The 18,223-nt window shown below is 38.1% G+C and overlaps 1 protein-coding gene across 7 annotated transcripts in view; it reads left to right on the top strand.

Annotated features, from left to right (window-relative positions):
- CHM (CHM Rab escort protein) overlaps nt 1-18,223 on the top strand; it is a 218,423-nt gene that overhangs the window by 178,387 nt on the left and 21,813 nt on the right. For all 7 annotated transcript variants that reach the window (XM_064574309.1, XM_064574310.1, XM_064574312.1 and 4 more), the window contains one exon: nt 13,084-13,182. In XM_064574309.1, the coding sequence (XP_064430379.1) occupies nt 13,084-13,182 (99 nt within the window). Of the gene's footprint in view, nt 1-13,083; nt 13,183-18,223 lie in introns of those variants that run through there.

Below are 18,223 nucleotides of genomic sequence, written 5' to 3'. Positions count from 1 at the left end.
TCCGTGCTATTCCTTATGTTCCACAAATAAGTGAAAACGTATGATAATTGACTTTCCCTGCTTGACTTATTTCACTTAGCATAATCTCCTCCACTCCCATGAATGTTGATGTAAAAGGTGGGTATTCATCTTTTCTGATGGCTGAGTAATATTCCATTGTATATATGGACCACATCTTCTTTATCCATTCATCTGTTGAAGGGCATCTCAGCTCTTTCCACAGTTTGGCTATTGCGGACACTGCTGCTATGAATATTGGGGTGCATGTGGCCCTTCTTTTCACTACATCTGTGTCTCTGGAGTAAATACCCAGGAGTGCAATTGCTGGATCATAGGGTAGCTCTATTGTTAATTTTCTGAGGAACCTCCACACTGTTTTCCAAAGTGGCTGTACCAACTTGCATTCCCACCAACAGTGTAAGAGGGTTCCCCTTTCTCCACAACCTCTTCACCATTTCTTGTTTCTTGCCTTGTCAATTTTTGCCATTCTAACTGGTGTAAGGTGGTATCTCATTGTGGTTTTGATTTGAATTTTCCTGATGGCTAATGATGGTGAACATTTGTTCATGTGTCTGTTAGCCATTTGTATGTCATCTTTGGAGAAATTTCTGTTCATGTCTCCTGCCCATTTTTTGACTTGATTATTTGTTTTTTGGGTGTTGCATTTGAGAATTCTTTATAGATCTTGGATACCAGCCCTTTATCTGTAGTGTCATTTGCAAATATCTTCTCCCATTCTATGGCTTACCTCTTTGTTTTGTTTCCTTTGCTGTGCAGAAGCTTTTTATCTTGCTGAAGTCCCAAAAGTTCATTTTTGCTTTTGTTTCACTAGCCTTTGGAGATGTATCATGAAAGAAGTTGCTGTGGCCGATGTCACAGAGGCTACTGCCTATGTTCTGCTCTAGGATTTTGATGGATTCCTATCTCACATTGAGGTCTTTCATCCATTTTGAGTTTATCTTTGTGTATGGTGTTAGAGAATGGTCGAATTTCATTCTGCATGTGGCTGTCCAATTTTCCCAGCACCATTTTTTGAAGAGACTGTCTTTTTTCCGTTGCATGTTTTTTCCTGCTTTGTCAAAGATTATTTACCATAGAGTTGAGGGTCCATATCTGGGTTCTCTATTCTGTTCCATTGGTCTATATGTCTGTTTTTGTGCCAGTACCATGCTGTCTTGGTGATCACTGCTTTGTAACACAGCTTGAAATGGGGCAATGTGATGCCCCCAGCTTTGTTTTTCTTTTTCAATATTTCCTTGGTGATTCTGGGTCTTTTCTGATTCCATACAAATTTTAGCACTGTTTTTTCCAGCATGTTGAAAAATGTCATTGGAATTTTGATCGGGATGGCATTGAAGGTATAGATTGCTCTGGGTAGCATAGACATTTTAACAATGATTATTCTACCAATCCATGAGCATGGAATGTTTTCTGATCTTTTTGTGTCTTCAGTTTCTTTCATGAGTATTCTGTAGTTACTAGAGTATAGATCCTTTACGGCTTTGGTTCGGTTTATTCCGAGGTAGCTTACGGTTTTTGGTGCTATTGTAAATGGAATCGTTTCTCTAATCTCTCTTTCTACAGTTGCTTTGCTGGTGTGTAAGAAAGCAACTGATTTCTGTACATTGATTTTGTATCCTGCCACATTACTGAATTGCTGTATGAGTTCTAGTAATTTGGGGGTGGAGTCTTTTGGGTGTTCCACATAAAGTATCATGTCATCTTTGAAAAGAGAGTTTGGAATGGTACAGGATTGGGTATCATTGTACAGCTTTGGCGGTCTGTTAGTAAAGCTGAGGGATGCCTATGGAAAAAAAGTAGGAGAAGGTGTATTCACAGGACACAGCCATGGAAACCTGGTCAGTTTTTCAGGTCTGCATTTGGTTGGTGGAGAAAAACTTAGGAGAGCTAGTTCATAGGTTTCAAGAGGAAGAAGTAAGTGGGGCCGCTCTTCTAGCACTTAATGATCGGATGGTTCAGCAACTGGTAAAGAAAATTGGGCACCAGGCTGTTCAGATGGATTTAATTAAAAAATATAAGCAGGAGAGTCAAAGACTGGAGTCCTTTGGAAGCCCTAGAGAAACAGCCCCTCTTGCTCAAGCAGGAGCAGACCCAGAGGATGAAGAGTCCCCTAGTCCTGCCAACCGTGGGAAGCAGACACCATCGTTCTATGCAGCCGAAAACCTTGATAATGGACTAATTGACCAAAGAGTACTGAAACAGAGAAGGAATATGAAACATGTTCTAGCAAGGAATAAAGCATTGCAATGGACTAAGTCCTATGTTTTACCAGAATTTCCCTATGATGTCAAATGCATGTTAGCAGAACAGAAGTGTCCCGATCACAGCATGAGGATAAGGATCAATTGAGTTTCTCCAGACCGACATGACTAAGTATTGGGAAGGCTCACTGTATCCCAGCACCCAGCAGTACAATGATGTGGTCAGCGCCTTGCTGCAGGCCCACCCTTTCCTGGACGACGATGGCTGTGGCTTTTTTTTATGGAAACGAGCTCTCAAAGATCGCTTTAAATATGTTCGGAGACCCATAGAAGATGATGAACAAGTGATGAGAAATAAGTGTAAATTTGGACACAGAAGAGGCCAGACGAAGAAATCTCTTACCGATATAAGCTTTGATGAAGTTAAAATTGTCCAGATAAAAGTAAGATTGGATATTTAGATGTTCTGATAATTTGTTGATTGATTTATTAAAGGATAATAAGTAATAGCATCTAAAATCACTAAAACAGAATCAGATATTCTTTTTGAAAATTGGAGGTAGGGAAATCTGTTTTGCATGGCTAATAATATGAATGATAATATTAGATAAAAAGAAGGCTTCCTAAAACAGCTTGAGCAGAGTGTCTGTTATCATCATCTCAGGTTTATTCTTTCATAACCTTTGAAAAACCTAGAAACACCCTTTTGTTCTGGGTCTTTGAAAAATTTCTCTTCCTCTCATCATAAAATACGTTCTTGCTGTTCTTACTGCTGCAGACAGTTTTTAGAAAGCATACTGTAGGGTAGCCTCTATCCTCAAGGTTTCAGGGGAGCATGTAACCCACAGGGATGGATACAAACCCCATCCTACCCTTTCATTGCCCAGAAGACATCATGTACCAATCCAGAGGTGGCTGTAAGGACTTTCAGGCCTAAGGGCCAGACAGCGCCTAGAAATTCCCCCCTCAGCAGTGGGTTTGCTGTAAGTAAGGTGCATGCAGGTCCTAATTATTGAGATCCTATAAATATCCTTTAACTACCTCAGAGCCCCCAGATATGGTCAAAGCCAAAAATGTCCCCTGCTAATAAAGTAAATGAACTCCTTAGGAAGGATGTCCAAACTACCAAGTATAAAAGAAGTCCAATCCCATAACTGCCAATTCTGTTTCCACCCCAGTCCAACATGAACATGTAATTCTAACTCTTTACCACAAACACACTTATGTTAGTGAATGTACTTGGTGTGAATATTCCATTTTCTTTTTTAGCTGATGTATTTATTTGATAGTAATAGAGCAACCTAGTTGGTCATCTCAATTTTCTTAGTAATAAGCTCCAGGGGATAGGAAGATTTTTTAAACATATTTTGCAAATCATTCATCCCCACAACATAAAAAAAATTAGATGAAGGTGTATATTTTACATATCTTATTATAATTTTCAAAGAGATTTTCAAGTCATAGGCCAGTTAAGAGAATATAATTTTATGCCTGCTCTTTGACCAGAACACAGAAGAAAGGTAACAATTTAGTGGTGTAACTTTTTAGAAACTTGGCAATATTCCAGTTATAAACTAAAATCATGATAAGATAGAAATAGATTTATTTTAATTATCTTTTATATTCTTAAAAAGTCACTTTGTAAGGGAACATAATTATGTCATACATAAATTGGTTTTCTCAAAAAATTTGATTTTCCTTATAATAAAAATGGAGTTCCTTTATAAAAAAAACAAAAAAGAAAAGAGAGTTTGACTTCTTCTTTGCCAATTTGAATACCTTTTATTTCTTTTTGTTGTCTGATTGCTGTTGCTAGGACTTCTAGTACTATGTTGAACAATAGTGGCGAGAGTGGGCATCTTGATGTGTTCCTGATCTTTTAAGGGAAAGGCTCTCTGCTTTTCCCCATTGAGGATGATATTCGCTTTGAGTTTTTCATAGATGGATTTTATGAACTTGAGGAATGTTCCCTCTATCCATATACTCTGAAGAGTTTTCATCAGGAAAGGATGCTGTATTTTGTCAAATGCTTTTTCTGCATCAATTGAGAGGACCATATGGTTCTTCTCTCTTCTCTTATTAATGTGTTCTGTCACATTCATTGATTTGCAAATGTTGAACCACACTTGCATGCTGGGGATAAATCCCACTTGGTCGTGGTGGATGTTCCTTTTAATGTATTGTTGGATCCTATTAGCTAGGGATTTGTTGAGGATTTTGGAATCCATATTTATCAGGGTATTGGTCTGAAATTCTCCTTTTTGATGGGGTCTTTGGCTGCTTTGGGGATTAAGGTAATGCTGCATCATAGACTGAGTCTGGAAGATTTCCTTCCGTTTCTGTTTTTTTTTAAAAACAGCGTCAGGAGAATAGATATTATTTCTTCTTTGAATGTTTGGTAGAATTCCCCAGGGAATCCATCAGGCCCTGGACTCCTGTTTTTTGGGAGGTTTTTGATCACTGCTTCAATCTCCTGACTGATTATTGGCCTCTTCAGTTTGTCAATTTCTTCCTGTTTCAGGCTTCAGAGTTTATAGGTTTCCAGGAAGGCATCCATTTCATCCAGATTGCTTGGTTTATTGGCATTTAGTTGTTGATAATAATTTCTAATTGTTTCTATTTCCTTGGTGTTAGTCATGATCTCTCTTCCCTTTCATTCATAATTTTATTAATTTGGGTCCTTTCTCTTTTCTTTTGGATAAGTCTGGCCAGTGGTTTATCGATCTTATTAATTCTTTCAAAGAACCCAACTACTACTTTCGTTGATCTGATCTACTGTGTTTCTGGTTTCTAATTCATTGATTTCTGCTCTAATTTTAATTATTTCTCTTCTTTCTTGTGATTGAGTTCATTTTAAAGCATTATGGTCTGAGAATATGCAGGGAATAATCTCGATCTTTTGGTATCATTTGAGACCTGATTTGTGACCCAGTATGTGGTCTTTTGTGGAGAAAATTCAATGTGCACTCGGTAAGAGTGACTATTCTGTTGTTTTAGGGTGGAATGTTCTGCATATATCTATGAGGTCCATCTGGTCCAGTGTGTCATTCAAAGCTCTTGTTTCTTTGTTGATTTTCTGCTTAGATGATCTGTCCATTGCTGAGAGTGGAGTATTGAGGTCTCCTACAATTAACGTATTGTTATTAGTATGACTCTTTATTTTGGTGAACAGTTGGCTTATGTAGATGGTTGCTCCTATGTTGGGGGTGTAGATATTTACAGTTGTTAGATCTTGTTGGACAGACCCTTTAAGAATGATATAGTGTCCTTCTGTGTCTCTTATTACAGACTTTAGTTTGAAATCTAATTTGTCTGAAATAAGAATTGCTATCCCAGCTTTTTTTGAGGTCCTCTGGCATGGAAGATGGATCTCCATCCCTTCACTTTCAGTCTGGATGTATCTTTAGGTTCAGAATGAGTCTCTTGTAGACAGCATATGGATGGGTCCTGTCTTTTTATCCAATCTGCAACCCTGTGCCGTTTTATGGGAGCATTTAGGCCATTCACGTTGAGAGTGATTATTGGAAGATATGAATTAATTGTCATCATGTTGCCTGTGAAGACCTTGTTTTTATAGATTGTCCCTGTAAATTTCTTTTTTTTATATAAATATTTTATTTATTTGACAGAGAGAGAGACAGCAAAAGAGGGAAGAGAAGCAGGGGGAGTGGGAGAGGGAGAAGCAGGCTTCCCGCGGAGCAGGGAGCCCCATGTGGGGCTCAAACCCAGGACCCTGGGACCATGACCTGAGCTGAAGGCAGATGCTTAATGACTGAGCCACCCAGGTGTCCCAGTTTCTTTTCTGTATCACTCTTCGGGTGTTTCTCCTTTTATAGAACCCCCTTAATATTTCTTGAAAGGCCATCAGAGTGGTGACATATTCTTTCAGTTTCTCCCGGTCTTGGAAGCTCTGCATCTCTCCATCCATTCTAAATGACAGCCTTGCCAGATAAAGTATTCTTGCCTGCATGTTCTTCTCGCTTAGTACCCTGAATATGTCTTGCCAGGCCTTTCTGGCTTGCCAGGTCTCTGTGGATAGGTCTGATGTTATTCTGATGTTCCTCCCTCTGGACGTAAGGAATCTCTTCCCCCTAACTGCCGTTAAGATGATTTCCTTGGTTCTGTGATTTGCAGGTTTTATTATTACATGCCGGGGTGTTGGCCTGTTTTCCTTGATCTTGGGAGGGGTCCTCTCTGCCTCTAGGACACGAATGTTTGCTTCATTCCCCAGGTTAGGGAAGTTCTCAGCTACAATTTGCTCAAATATATCTTCTAGTCCTCTCTCTGTCTCCACCCCCTCAGGGATCCCAATGATTCTGACATTGGAACCTTTCATGGTGTCACTTATTTCTCTGATTCTATTTTCATGGATTCTGAGTTGTTTTTCCCTGGCCTCCTCTTTTCCCTTTCTGTCTATTAGTTGGTCTTCTAGGTCACTAATTCATTCTTCTGCCTCGCTTACCCTAGTTGTTAGATTATCTAGATTAGATTGGATCTCATTGATAGCATTTTTAAGTTCTACCAGTTCAGCTTTCATTTCTGCCCTTAGAGACTCTTTGTTGCCATTAATTGATTTCTCCATTCTAGCGATTGTCTTTACAACTGCTAGCCTGAATTCCGTCTCTGACATCTTGGTTATATCTGCAACCATTTGTAAATCTTCTGCATAAATCATAGTCTCTGAGTCTTTCCTATTTTGGGGGTTCCTCCTCCTAGTCATTCTGTTGGGGGGTGGTTGAGGGAATGTATAGAGTCCAAATTATTGACGAGAACTCAAGCAAAATGCACCTGTTTTCTAGGAACCGTAGGGTTGCTGGCCTCTTGTTTTCCCAGCCTGTTTTTGGGAGAGGGGCCTGCCACACTGTTACTCAGGCAACCCTATTGGGGCAGAGTTGCCCTGCCCCCCTGTGGTGGGGGATGGGCTCAGTGCAAACCAGTTTTTTGGGGCTTTTGTTCTCTGGAGAGTCAGAGCAGAAGAGACTGTTTCCAGCCCTCTGCCTCAGAGCAGAGCAATCACAGTCTGTTCTTCAGTGAGCTCTCCAGGCCACGCTATCTCCGTTTCTGTCTGTGCTGCTATAAACTGCAGCATCTTGGGTTGTGCGACCCTCCGCAGCATTCCCAGTCCTCACCTCCAGGTCGGGGCACGTCTCTGCCCTTTGTGCTTCTGAATCCGCCGGCTGCCCCCAGTTCACACACGCAGCCCCTCCACTCCAGCTTCAGTCCCTGGGTTGCCCTAAAGTCCTTTCCCTGTTGCTACCGGTCTGTGAGTCTGTGCCCCATCCGCATCTCGGGATGCTGTCGCTCACTCGCCGTGTAGGATCCCGAGAGCTTGGCTCCCTTCCCCTTCCGTTTATCTTCGGATATCTGCCCGCAGAATCATGGCTCCCCTCTTCCTACCTCGGAAGCAGCCACCTGCAATATTCTGTTTGTAGAATTCCAGATCTATCTCCTTACATCTCAAGCTGATTTCTTGTGTGTTCACAGTGGTCTGGTGGATATCCAGCTTGATTCTGGGGACCGGTTGGAATAGGGACCCCTACTCCTCCACCATCTTTTCCCCGTCTTTCGAACCTTTGGCCAGTGCTCCTGTGTCCTTCTGACACAACCCCAGAAATCTTTTTTTTAAAGATTTTTTTTATTTATCAGAGAGCACAAGCAGGGGAGTAGTGGCAGAGGGAGAAGCAGGCTCCCCACTTACATCTGTTTAAATTACATTCCTGGCTGTGAACTTTTCTTGTTCTTTCTTTTGAGATGAATTCTTCCATCTTGGCGTTTTATGTAAGTCTCTATCTTCTTCTCTGTTTTAGAAAAGTCTGTTATGTTTCCTTCTCCAGAGAGTAATGGCTTTATGAGGGTGTCATATAGTGTCCAGGGCCTGGCAAGTGTATCTGGTGTGTGCTGTGTACACTCTGCTACTGCGTTTCCACTGTTCTCTCCTTCAAGCAAGCCTCTGCAGAGGCTCTCTGCCTGCAGTGGGGATTGTTTGGACCTTGGCCAGTGTGTAGGGAGTTTTAACTAGGCATACTCTGGTGTACTTGTTAAGTGAGACCTGGTGCTACTTCCACTAGAATTGAAGCCTTGCTGAACTCTCTGGTCAGTATACGTTGTATGTGTGGGGGTTTCTATTGGTTTTCTGGGGCAGGGGCCTGTTGCACTGGGACTTATGCACAGTTGTAGGAGAAAAGTAGTTCCAACAGAGTGCAGGGTGTGTAGGACTTGGTGGAGCAGGGAAATGGCACCAGTCAGCCATCCTTTGTCTGTGGAGAGTGGTCTCTGTGCTGCTGTTCTCAGGGAAGCACTCCCAGAAGAGGGAATAATTTCTTCTTGTGCGTTGCAACCGTTTTTCAGATACGTGTTTTCATGCTGCCTCTGTGTTGCTTGCCTGCCTGGAGCAGTGCAGTGCACTTGGGCTCTATCCCAGCCAAGCCTGCTAACTTTTTTTTTTTTTTAAATGGTGCAGGACGGGCGCTTTATTTTTATTTTTTTTTAATTTTATTTTACTATGTTATGTTAATCACCATACAGTACATCATTAGTTCTTGATGTAGTGTTCCATGATTCATTGTTTGCATATAACACCCAATGCTCCATTCAATATGTGCCTTCTTTAATACCCATCACCAGGCTAACCCATACCCCCACCCACCTCCCCTGTAGAACCCTCAGTTTGTTTCTCAGCGTCCATGGTCTCTCATGGTTCGTCTCCCCCTCTGATTCCCCCCCTTCATTTTTCCCTTCCTACTGTTTTTTCTTTTTAACATATAATGTATTATTTGTTTTAGAGGTACAGGTATATGATTCATCAGTCTTACAGAATTCCCAGCACTCAGCATAGCACATACCCTCCCCATTGTCTATCACCCAGCCACCCCATCCCTCCCACCCCCCAAATGTAGTGATCCGAAGGGGTATGTGCACCCCAATGTTTATAGCAGCAATGTCCTCAATAGCCAAACTATGGAAAGAGCCAAGATGTCCATCAACAGATGAATGGATAAAGAAGATTTGGTCTATATATACAATGGAATATTACACAGCCAGGGGCACCTGGGTGGCTCAGTTGGTTAAGCGACTGCCTTCGGCTCAGGTCATGATCCTGGAGTCCTTGGATTGAGTCCCGCATCGGGCTCCCTGCTCGGCGGAGAGTCTGCTTCTCCCTCTGACCCTCCTCCCTCTCATGCTCTCTGTCTCTTATTCTCTCTCTGAAATAAATAAATAAAATCTTTAAAAAAAAAAAAAGGAATATTTCGCAGCCATCAAATAAACCGAAATCTTGCCATTTGCAACGACATAGATGGAACTAGAGGGTATTATGTTAAGCGAAATAAGTCAGAGAAAGACATGTAACATATGATCTCACTGATATGAGGAATTCTTAATCTCAGGAAACAAACTAAGGGTTGCTGGAGTGGTGGGGAGTGGTAGGGATGGGGTTGCTGGGTGATAGACATTGGGGAGAGTATGTGCTATGGTGAGCGCTGTCCAAAATCTATAAAGAACGTAACAAACTCCACACCCAAAGAACAAAGAATCCAATCAAGAAATGGGCAGAAGACATGAACAGACATTTTTCCAAAGACATCCAAATGGCGAACAGACACTTGAAAAAGTGCTCAACATCGCTCGGCATCAGGGAAATCCGAATCAAAACCTCAATGAGATACCACCTCACACCAGTCAGAATGGCTAAAATTAACAAGTCACGAAACAACAGATGTTGGCGAGGGTGCGGAGAAAGGGGAACCTTCCTACACTGTTGGTGGGAATGCAAGCTGGTGCAGCCACTCTGGAAAACAGTATGGAGGTTCTTCAAAAAGTTGAAAATAGAGCTACCGTAGGACCCAGCAATTGCACTACTAGGTATTTACCCCAAGCCTGCTAACTTTTAAAACTCCAAACTTTAGGGAAGTGCTGTGGCGGGGGCCTGCACTGGTCTTTTGTGGGAGCGTCTCACTGCATTGGGACAGATGCAGATTTGAACAAGAAGTTTTAGAGAACTAAAACGAAAGCATGGTGGTATTTCTAGTTTCGTGTTGAGTGATGTCAGACTTGTGAATTTCAGATATCTTTGTTTCAGTGGTACTGATTGTGACTAGCACTCTGTTCCCCAAACTTTTTCAAGTGTTACTGTTTTATTCTATGAATTAAAGCTTATATTGCCCTAAGGCTTCTTTAATGCCAATCAAATCGAAGTATTATTGACAGCAGAGAAATTGTGATGGAAAATACATTTCATCATCTTTAAGACCATTAAGACTTTAAGCAGTTGCTAAATGAAGTAAAAGGAGCTTAGTTTATAAAAGTTAGAGCCAAGGTTTAAAAAATTTTGAGTCAGTTTTAATATTACATGATGCCAATGGGTAATATTTTCACTTCTGATATATCTTCTGCAATCTTAGTAATAGTTTTTGATTTGTATTAATAAGTGTAATGCTTTTAGGAAAGCACCTGCCCCATTTGATGTAGTTTGTAGTCATTTTTAGCATTTATTGAGCAAGTTAATTTTGTGGAGAAGAATTAAAGTCACATAATACATTTAAAGTAATTATTGCTAGGTATCTCTATTGCCACTTTGTTCATTGTTTTGTGGTTGTCGTGTAGTTCTTTTCCCTCTCTTGCTTTCTTACTTTCTTCGTGATTGATGAGTTTCTGTAGTGTTATGTTTGGCTTTCTTTCTCCTAATTTTTGTTGTATCTATTATAGTTTTTGGGTTTGTGGTTACCATGAGGTTCATATATAACTTCCTAAATAAGTAGTAGTCTATATTACTTTAATCATAACAGGAAAAGCAGGAAGTGTGGGGAGAAAAAAAAAATAGTTTATACCTTAAATTTTTAGGTCAATTAATAATGTAGCATCTAATCAGAATCCGTGTTCAGACATTAGAATTCACATTATGAATGTTTTAGTATTTCTTTCTAAGAATTGTTTTTTGCTTTTTTACATTATTTTTTATTTTTATTTTATTTTGTAAATAAAGATTTTATTATTTGAGAGAGAGAGCATGATTGGGGGGAGGAGCAAAGGAAGAGGGAGAAGTAGACTTCCCACTGAGCAGGGAGCTGGACAAGGGGCTTGATCCCAGGACCCCAGGATCATGACCTGAGCCGAAGGCAGATGCTTAACCAGCTGAGCCACCCAGGCACTCCTCTTTCTAAGAATTGTTATAAAATTCATTAAGTGTAAGGTGATAATCTGACTTGACTACTAGAAATTTTTGGTGGCACTCCCTGAACCAAACTATGATAATATTGTTACAAAACATAAGGATGTAATTACTCCAGTATATATTTCTTTTATATATCCTGTTAAATGGAACCAGTAGTCTACCCTTAAGATATTAAAAATATACTTTTATTTATATTCATGTTCATCTGCTTTTTCTCTAGTACACATTAATTGAATAGGAAGAACTGAAAAATTGAGAACTTTGGCCTGGGTATTGGTATTTTATGAGACAGGACAGTTTCTCTGAAGTTTTATCAGGAATTTCTGCCTTTGTAGTTATATACCCCATTTAATTCAGCAACTACCTAGGGAGTTTAAACTTCCCAGCAAAGTTATATGGCATTTCAAAAATTTTAGTTAATTAGGAATAATTTTGTTGTGAAGGTTATTATACCTTTTGAAATGATTAGTACCATACGTCCTACTATATCCCAGAATCAATAGGAATCATTGTTACAATCATGTAAAAACTATTCTCAAATAAAATAGAAACCCTCTTAGAATATCACTTTTTTTGGTGGACCTGAAAAAAAAATACTACAAAATTTTATTTTAGCTCAGATGGTTATTAAGAGTCCTCAATTTATGCTTAGAATGGAATTTTAATAATGAGCATCCACTTCTGACGTCAACTTCCATGATAAGCTTTGAACGGTCTTCCTGGGGTTTAAAAAAAAAGTCTACTGGTCTAAACTTTCAGAAAAGAAGTGAGTATACTTTTCTACTGGCTTTTTAGGGGAAAGAATTTCTCAGTACTTATACTGTTCTCTAATATATTTTTTCTGTTATTATTTTATCCTACCCCAAGCCCTTTCCTGGATCATAAGAATTTCTCCCATTTAGGGATCCCCTTAGTCCTTTTTTTCAGTACACAGAACTTTTTGTCCTTCCTTTATATTTGTGTGTTGGGCTTTAGCAATTCTAAGTGTATTAGGCTACCGTACTTTACTCCTATGAAGGGCCTTTTTTGTTCATGATATTCTCTAATGCAAACATTCTCCAAGGCCAGGCCCCATGAATCTGTAAATGGAAAAAGGAAGTGATTTGGGATTTCTGAAAATACTATATACTGCTTTAATTTGTGCCATCTTATGGACTTTCAAGTATAAGTATCACTCAAACCTAGCCAGCAGTGTTCCCCGAAAAGGTTTCTTAGAAAACCCTATAATGAATAGATATGTTAACTTATCAGTAAAGTTTATATAAATGGATTCTTCCATCTGAAGAATATGAAGTGTGTTCTCTAGGTAAATGCTCCATTTCAATCTTTTTTACATACTTCTACTTTGCTTAGCAGTCCTTTATCCAGCCTCTTTGGGAATGTTATAAGGATAAGTTAAGCTCTTTCTATGAATAAATGGTTTGCTAAGATTTTCTACTCTGCTAGTTTTACAAAATGAACCACCAACTGCTACTTCCTCTTGGGTCTTAGTGTGCTCTTTATTAGTTAACACATATTTTAGCTATTAACACATATAGCATATTGTTATGGTTTCTACATGTTCCCATCACTAGATTATAAATTCCTTAAAGGCAGGAGCCATGACTTGCTTAGCTCTCTGTTTCCCCTGGCACCAGTTTAGTGCCAAATGTGTGTAATAGGAACTCAAGATACATTTTTTTTTTTAAACAGATTTGGTTCATTTGACTTGTACATCTTCTAAAACAGCAAGAGAAGATTTAGAACCAGTTGTGCAGAAATTGTTTACTCCATATACTGAAACGGAGATAGGTAAGAATAATAATCAGCAATTCATGATGAAAAGGTAATATAACAACTTTACTCCTCTTAGATATCTCGTGAAGGTTTCTGCAACCTGGACTGAAATGTGATGTATTACACATTTTAGTAGCATGAAGGAGCACATTCTCTTCCTAAAAATGGGAAAATGTTCACTCTGTAATGGTAAAGGAAAAATATGTTTTACACACAGCATGTATAATTAGGTGCAAAAAATATACTTTTATATGCATACATACTCACATGTGTAGAAAAAAGACTGCCTGTAAATCTCTCAGTTTTGGTGGAATTATGGACAACTTTTTTTTTTTTCCTTTTAATTTTCTTCATTTTGCAGATATTACACAAAGAGTATACCTTTATCAGAAAAAGTTATCTTCATTTAAAAGAGAGCTGAGATAATATTACAATATTAATTGACAAATGTAGGAATCCCTCCTCTAATAATTGTCCTTTAATATATAGCTTGCTAGTGATGTGATAAATATTTAGCTCTCAAAATATATGTGCCACTGTACTACTTACTCATAGTGGAAAAATGTTTTTCAACCACAAAGTTTTAAATTTTTCTCCTCGTATCGTAGGGGAGCTCTTGTAGCTATGAATGGAGCAAATTATTTGTAGTGTATTTAGGGTGTAAGTGATCAAAAAGTAGCCTAATGGATATTATTCATTTATATGAAGCGAGGGTGATTTTCATTTTAGGGTTTGCATGTCCACTTGAATCATGACCAGTTTCCTCACTGAGTCATATATCTTTATTTCCTTTGGATGTTATGTTTGTTCAGGCAACCATTTATTTACTCCTACCTGTTGTATTTTCTTTTAGTTCATTTCCTATGTGTCTTATTTGTTTTCTTAATGCAGAGATAGTATGTCGTGGGGCATTTATATTTACATAAGGAAACTCCGTTTTAAGAACTAATATCAGTATAATTAGTTTCTTTTTCAGCTACGTGAACAAAATCCTGAAATCTGAAACTTTATTTCACTTTAGTTTGGAATTTAGTTTTTTTCATATTTACATTTTATTCATTGGAAAGTCTCATATATAAGTGTTTGAATTATTGTTAAAAATTTGATTGCGAAGTTTTGATACCTGATAATATTCTTAATATGGAATCATGGTTTTATCCTTGGCTTTGATTACCTTGCTTTTCAAAACTGAATTTTTTCCTTGTTTCTGAAATTTTTCATAATTTTTTGTTTTAATTTCATTTTGTGATAGTCCCAATAATACACTAAATTTGAATCTTGGATCATTGCTCTTCACGTTTTAAATGCATTTAATTTTCTTTTAAAAAAAAAACAAGCTGAGGAAATTACATATTCATTATTTGGCATCCTCTAGTCATTTTAGATTTTTAAACATTAATCTTAATGGTTAAAGTGATCCCATTTTGAAATGATGTATTGTTTAGAACCTGAGTGAAATTCTTTAGTAAGAACTATGTGCTCAGAGGGGTCCTCAGGTGCACTGAGGCACTAAAAAGCTAGTTTTCACTCACACATAGACCTTTTTATCATCAGGATGAGGTAGTGGTCATATTTTAATTAAAATGTCAGAACAAATACTGTTGGAGTTATTGAAAATGAATCACCAGATAAAGTGAGCACTGGGCCATGGCAGGTCAAAGAGGCAAAGTCACCTGGAGAAGAGAGCTCAATTCATTTTCCTGCCTAAATGAGAAAGAACTTTATGAGCAATATCAACTTTTAGTGCATTAAAGCACATTCTTCTCTGTAGCAAAAGCACCTATTTTCACAGATTAGTGGCTTTTATTATTATGTTTTAATTATTTAATAGTAATAAGAAATCTTATGCTTTAGAGCATTGTAAATAGTTTTTTTATTTTTTTAATTTAATTTTATTTTGTTAGTCACCATACAATACATCATTAGTTTTTGATGTAGTGATCATGATTCATTGTTTTCGTATAACACCCAGTGCTCCATTCAATATATGCCCTCCTTAATACCCATCACCAGGCTAACCCATTCCCCCACCCCCCTCCCCTCTAAAACCCTCAGTTTGTTTCTCGGAGTCCATAGTCTCTCATGGTTCACCTCCCCCTCCGATTCCCCCCCTTCATTTTTCCCTTCCTTCTCCTAATGTTTGTTTTAAAATGTGTGCCAAAGGAATAACATCACTTGAGCTTATTTTTTCTTTTACAGTTCTACATTCTGTTTAGTGCTGCACTTCATAAGCCTTTGTGAAAGTCAGCCTAGTTACCTTGCAAAGAAGTTTATTTATTGTAAAAGATCATGTTCTCTTCTCAAATACAGTACTTCTTTGCTGGTGTATCTAAGAAATTTCAGTAGGTTTGTGAATGGTATTCCCTCTATTCCTTCTACTTACTTTTTCACATTTAAGGTATCAGCTGGAGCTCTTGACATACGCTGTCTTAAGATGCAGTTGTACCAATACTTCCAAGAGCCCTACCTCCCAGCCTCCTTTAAGAACATCAAAGATCTCTAAACCCCCAGCCTCCTTTAAGAACATCAGAGATCTCTAAACCCTTCCCTATTTCCTTGTCCAAAGAAATTTCAGCTGTTACTATGTCTAATCAACCTGATTGCATAGGTAAGAAAATTAGGTGATTGCTCACCATTCATACCAGTCTGGATTAGTTCTTCCAGACTTCAGAATATCCTTCAAAGGACTGAGTGAGCAATGGTATAACTATCCTAAATGGTTTCTTATTTTACCCAGGAAGTTGAGATTTTCTATATGAATTGAAACAAGAATTTCGTTAGTACTATATATTGAAATGTCTACAGTGTAGTATCATTACTGCACCATGTTCTCTTTTTCCCTTGATTGTGCATGGCATGTGGAATTATCTCATCCCATCTCACTCATGTCCTATCTCAAAATACAAAACTACCTAAAAACAAAAATTACTCTTACAGGTGTTATTTTGAGGTTCGTGGCTGATAAGGATGTTAGGTAATTGTAGGGCTCAGAAGTCAAATGCCTTATCTTAATTCCTTTTTGTATTTGTTGTATCCAGAGTAGGTCACAGCTGTGACAATCTCTTACACTCTTGTCCTCATACTGCTCTGCTATGTTGCTAAAATAGTCTCTTCCTAAATATGGCATGTAACTGTAGACCATTTATTGCTTGTATTTGGTATGACATTGTTGATTTTTTTTTCTGCCTACCTTATTTTGTACTTATCTCAGTTTAATTTGCCTAAGTTCTTATTCTAAATTACCTTTTACTTGTTCAGTCCTTTACATTATCTAACTGATGAAATGAGCTATTACAGAAAACCAGTTCTACTCCTGGTTAGGTGATGTATTCCTAGCCAAACCTCAGCAGCTTTAATATTTTTTTGACAACTGTGTAGTTCACAACTGCATGTTATTTTTTCAACTATCTCTCTGCCTTCCAGCTGACCTCAAAGAAAGATGAAGCAATTATATGTCTTCTTGAGGGTTTTAAGGTCAAAGCCTGATAACTCCCTTCTATCTAGAGCATTTATCTTCAGCCTATGTCAACTTTTCATCTCTCTCATGGTTCCTTCTCAATGCTTCAACCTCTATGAAATTTCTTTCCTATAGTCTATTGGATTATTCATTTTTCCCAACTTCTTTTGAGTGAAAGCCCCCCTTTGAGCTGGAACTTTCATGAAATACAAGATAAACTCTCTTAATGTATGCTTAGAAATGGACTGGGCAATATTAAAGGAATTCCAGACCTTAGCCCACTTTTCTTTCTGCAGTGCTCCTGGAGTCTGATGTTGCAAATCACAGGCGATATGTTTAATTGTCTTCCCATAAAATTTAGTGAAACTAAACTGAAAATCAGTAAATTTACTAAGAGCCATATAGTTTTAGCTGTGAAATATGAGTTCCTTAAGTTCCTTTATTTTGTCAGTAAATAGGTTTCACCATCTGTCATGTATTTACATGAAGTTAGTGATATCTTAGACTCAATAGATGTTAGCATTAGGAAGGGACATCATAAGGAATCACTTCTTCCATTCAGAGTTTCTTCATCCTGTCACACTAATAATTATGGATTATTCAAAATGAACTAGAAAAATAACATATTTGGTATTCTTGTAGTGAGGATATTTTATTTATTTATTTATTTTTAAAGATTTTATTTATTTATTTATTAGAGAGTGAGTGAGAGAGAAACAGCATGAGAGGGGAGAGGGTCAGAGGGAGAAGCAGGCTCCCCGCTGAGCCGGGAGCCCGATGTGGGACTCGATCCCAGGACTCCGGGATCATGACCCAAGCCGAAAGCAGTCGCTTAACCAACTGAGCCACCCAGGCACCCGGAGATATTTTAAATATAACAAAATCGTGTTTATCCTGAATTGGGGAATTGGGCATTCTTATTAATTGAATACTGCAATTAGCTGTGAATTTCACTACATTAATTACCAATTTAACAATAAGAGCTAATTAACTAGATAATTAAACGTTTTGTATTTTCTTTATGATTCACAAGGTACCCCATGGTCTTGGGTAATCTTATATACATCTATTGTTATCACTGTACAGAATTTGAATTTTTGTTCAGATTCAGGCTAAAGAAAATTCTGTAGTCATTATTAACAGCAATATTTTGTGTTTTCAAGCAAAGAAAATTTATAACACTTCTGAGGAAGAGTGGCAAGGAAATAATTATTAAGATAGCAAAGAATAGGTTTTAGGTATTAATAAGGTAGAACCTTTTAATAAGCACATCATACTTGATTATACCTGAAAACAGGATGAAAATCAATATAGAAATTTTTCATTGAATGTCTGTTTTGTGTTAGGCCCTCTGTATTAGGGAACATGAAAAATCAGGAGACTAAGGACTAACTCTGCTTTATCTGTGCATCTCTGTCTCCTAGCCCAAGCCTAACACACATAATAGATGCTTACTGTTAAATGAGAGAGTATGTGCTAAAACAACTTTAAGTCTCACAACCTTATTTTTGTTGTTGGTTGCCATTACTTTTATAATCTAGTAGGACAAAGTGTTAGTGATGGTATCAATGTGTTAATCCTTTATATACTATTTTTAAT

The sequence above is a fragment of the Mirounga angustirostris genome, unplaced genomic scaffold, assembly GCF_029215605.1.
Source record: "Mirounga angustirostris isolate CCGP_5_RB_7025 unplaced genomic scaffold, mMirAng1.0.hap1 SCAF_11, whole genome shotgun sequence".
NCBI classification, from domain to species: domain Eukaryota; kingdom Metazoa; phylum Chordata; class Mammalia; order Carnivora; family Phocidae; genus Mirounga; species Mirounga angustirostris.
The sequence above is the reverse complement of the archived record's forward strand: the minus strand, read 5'-3'. Positions and strand labels throughout refer to the sequence as shown.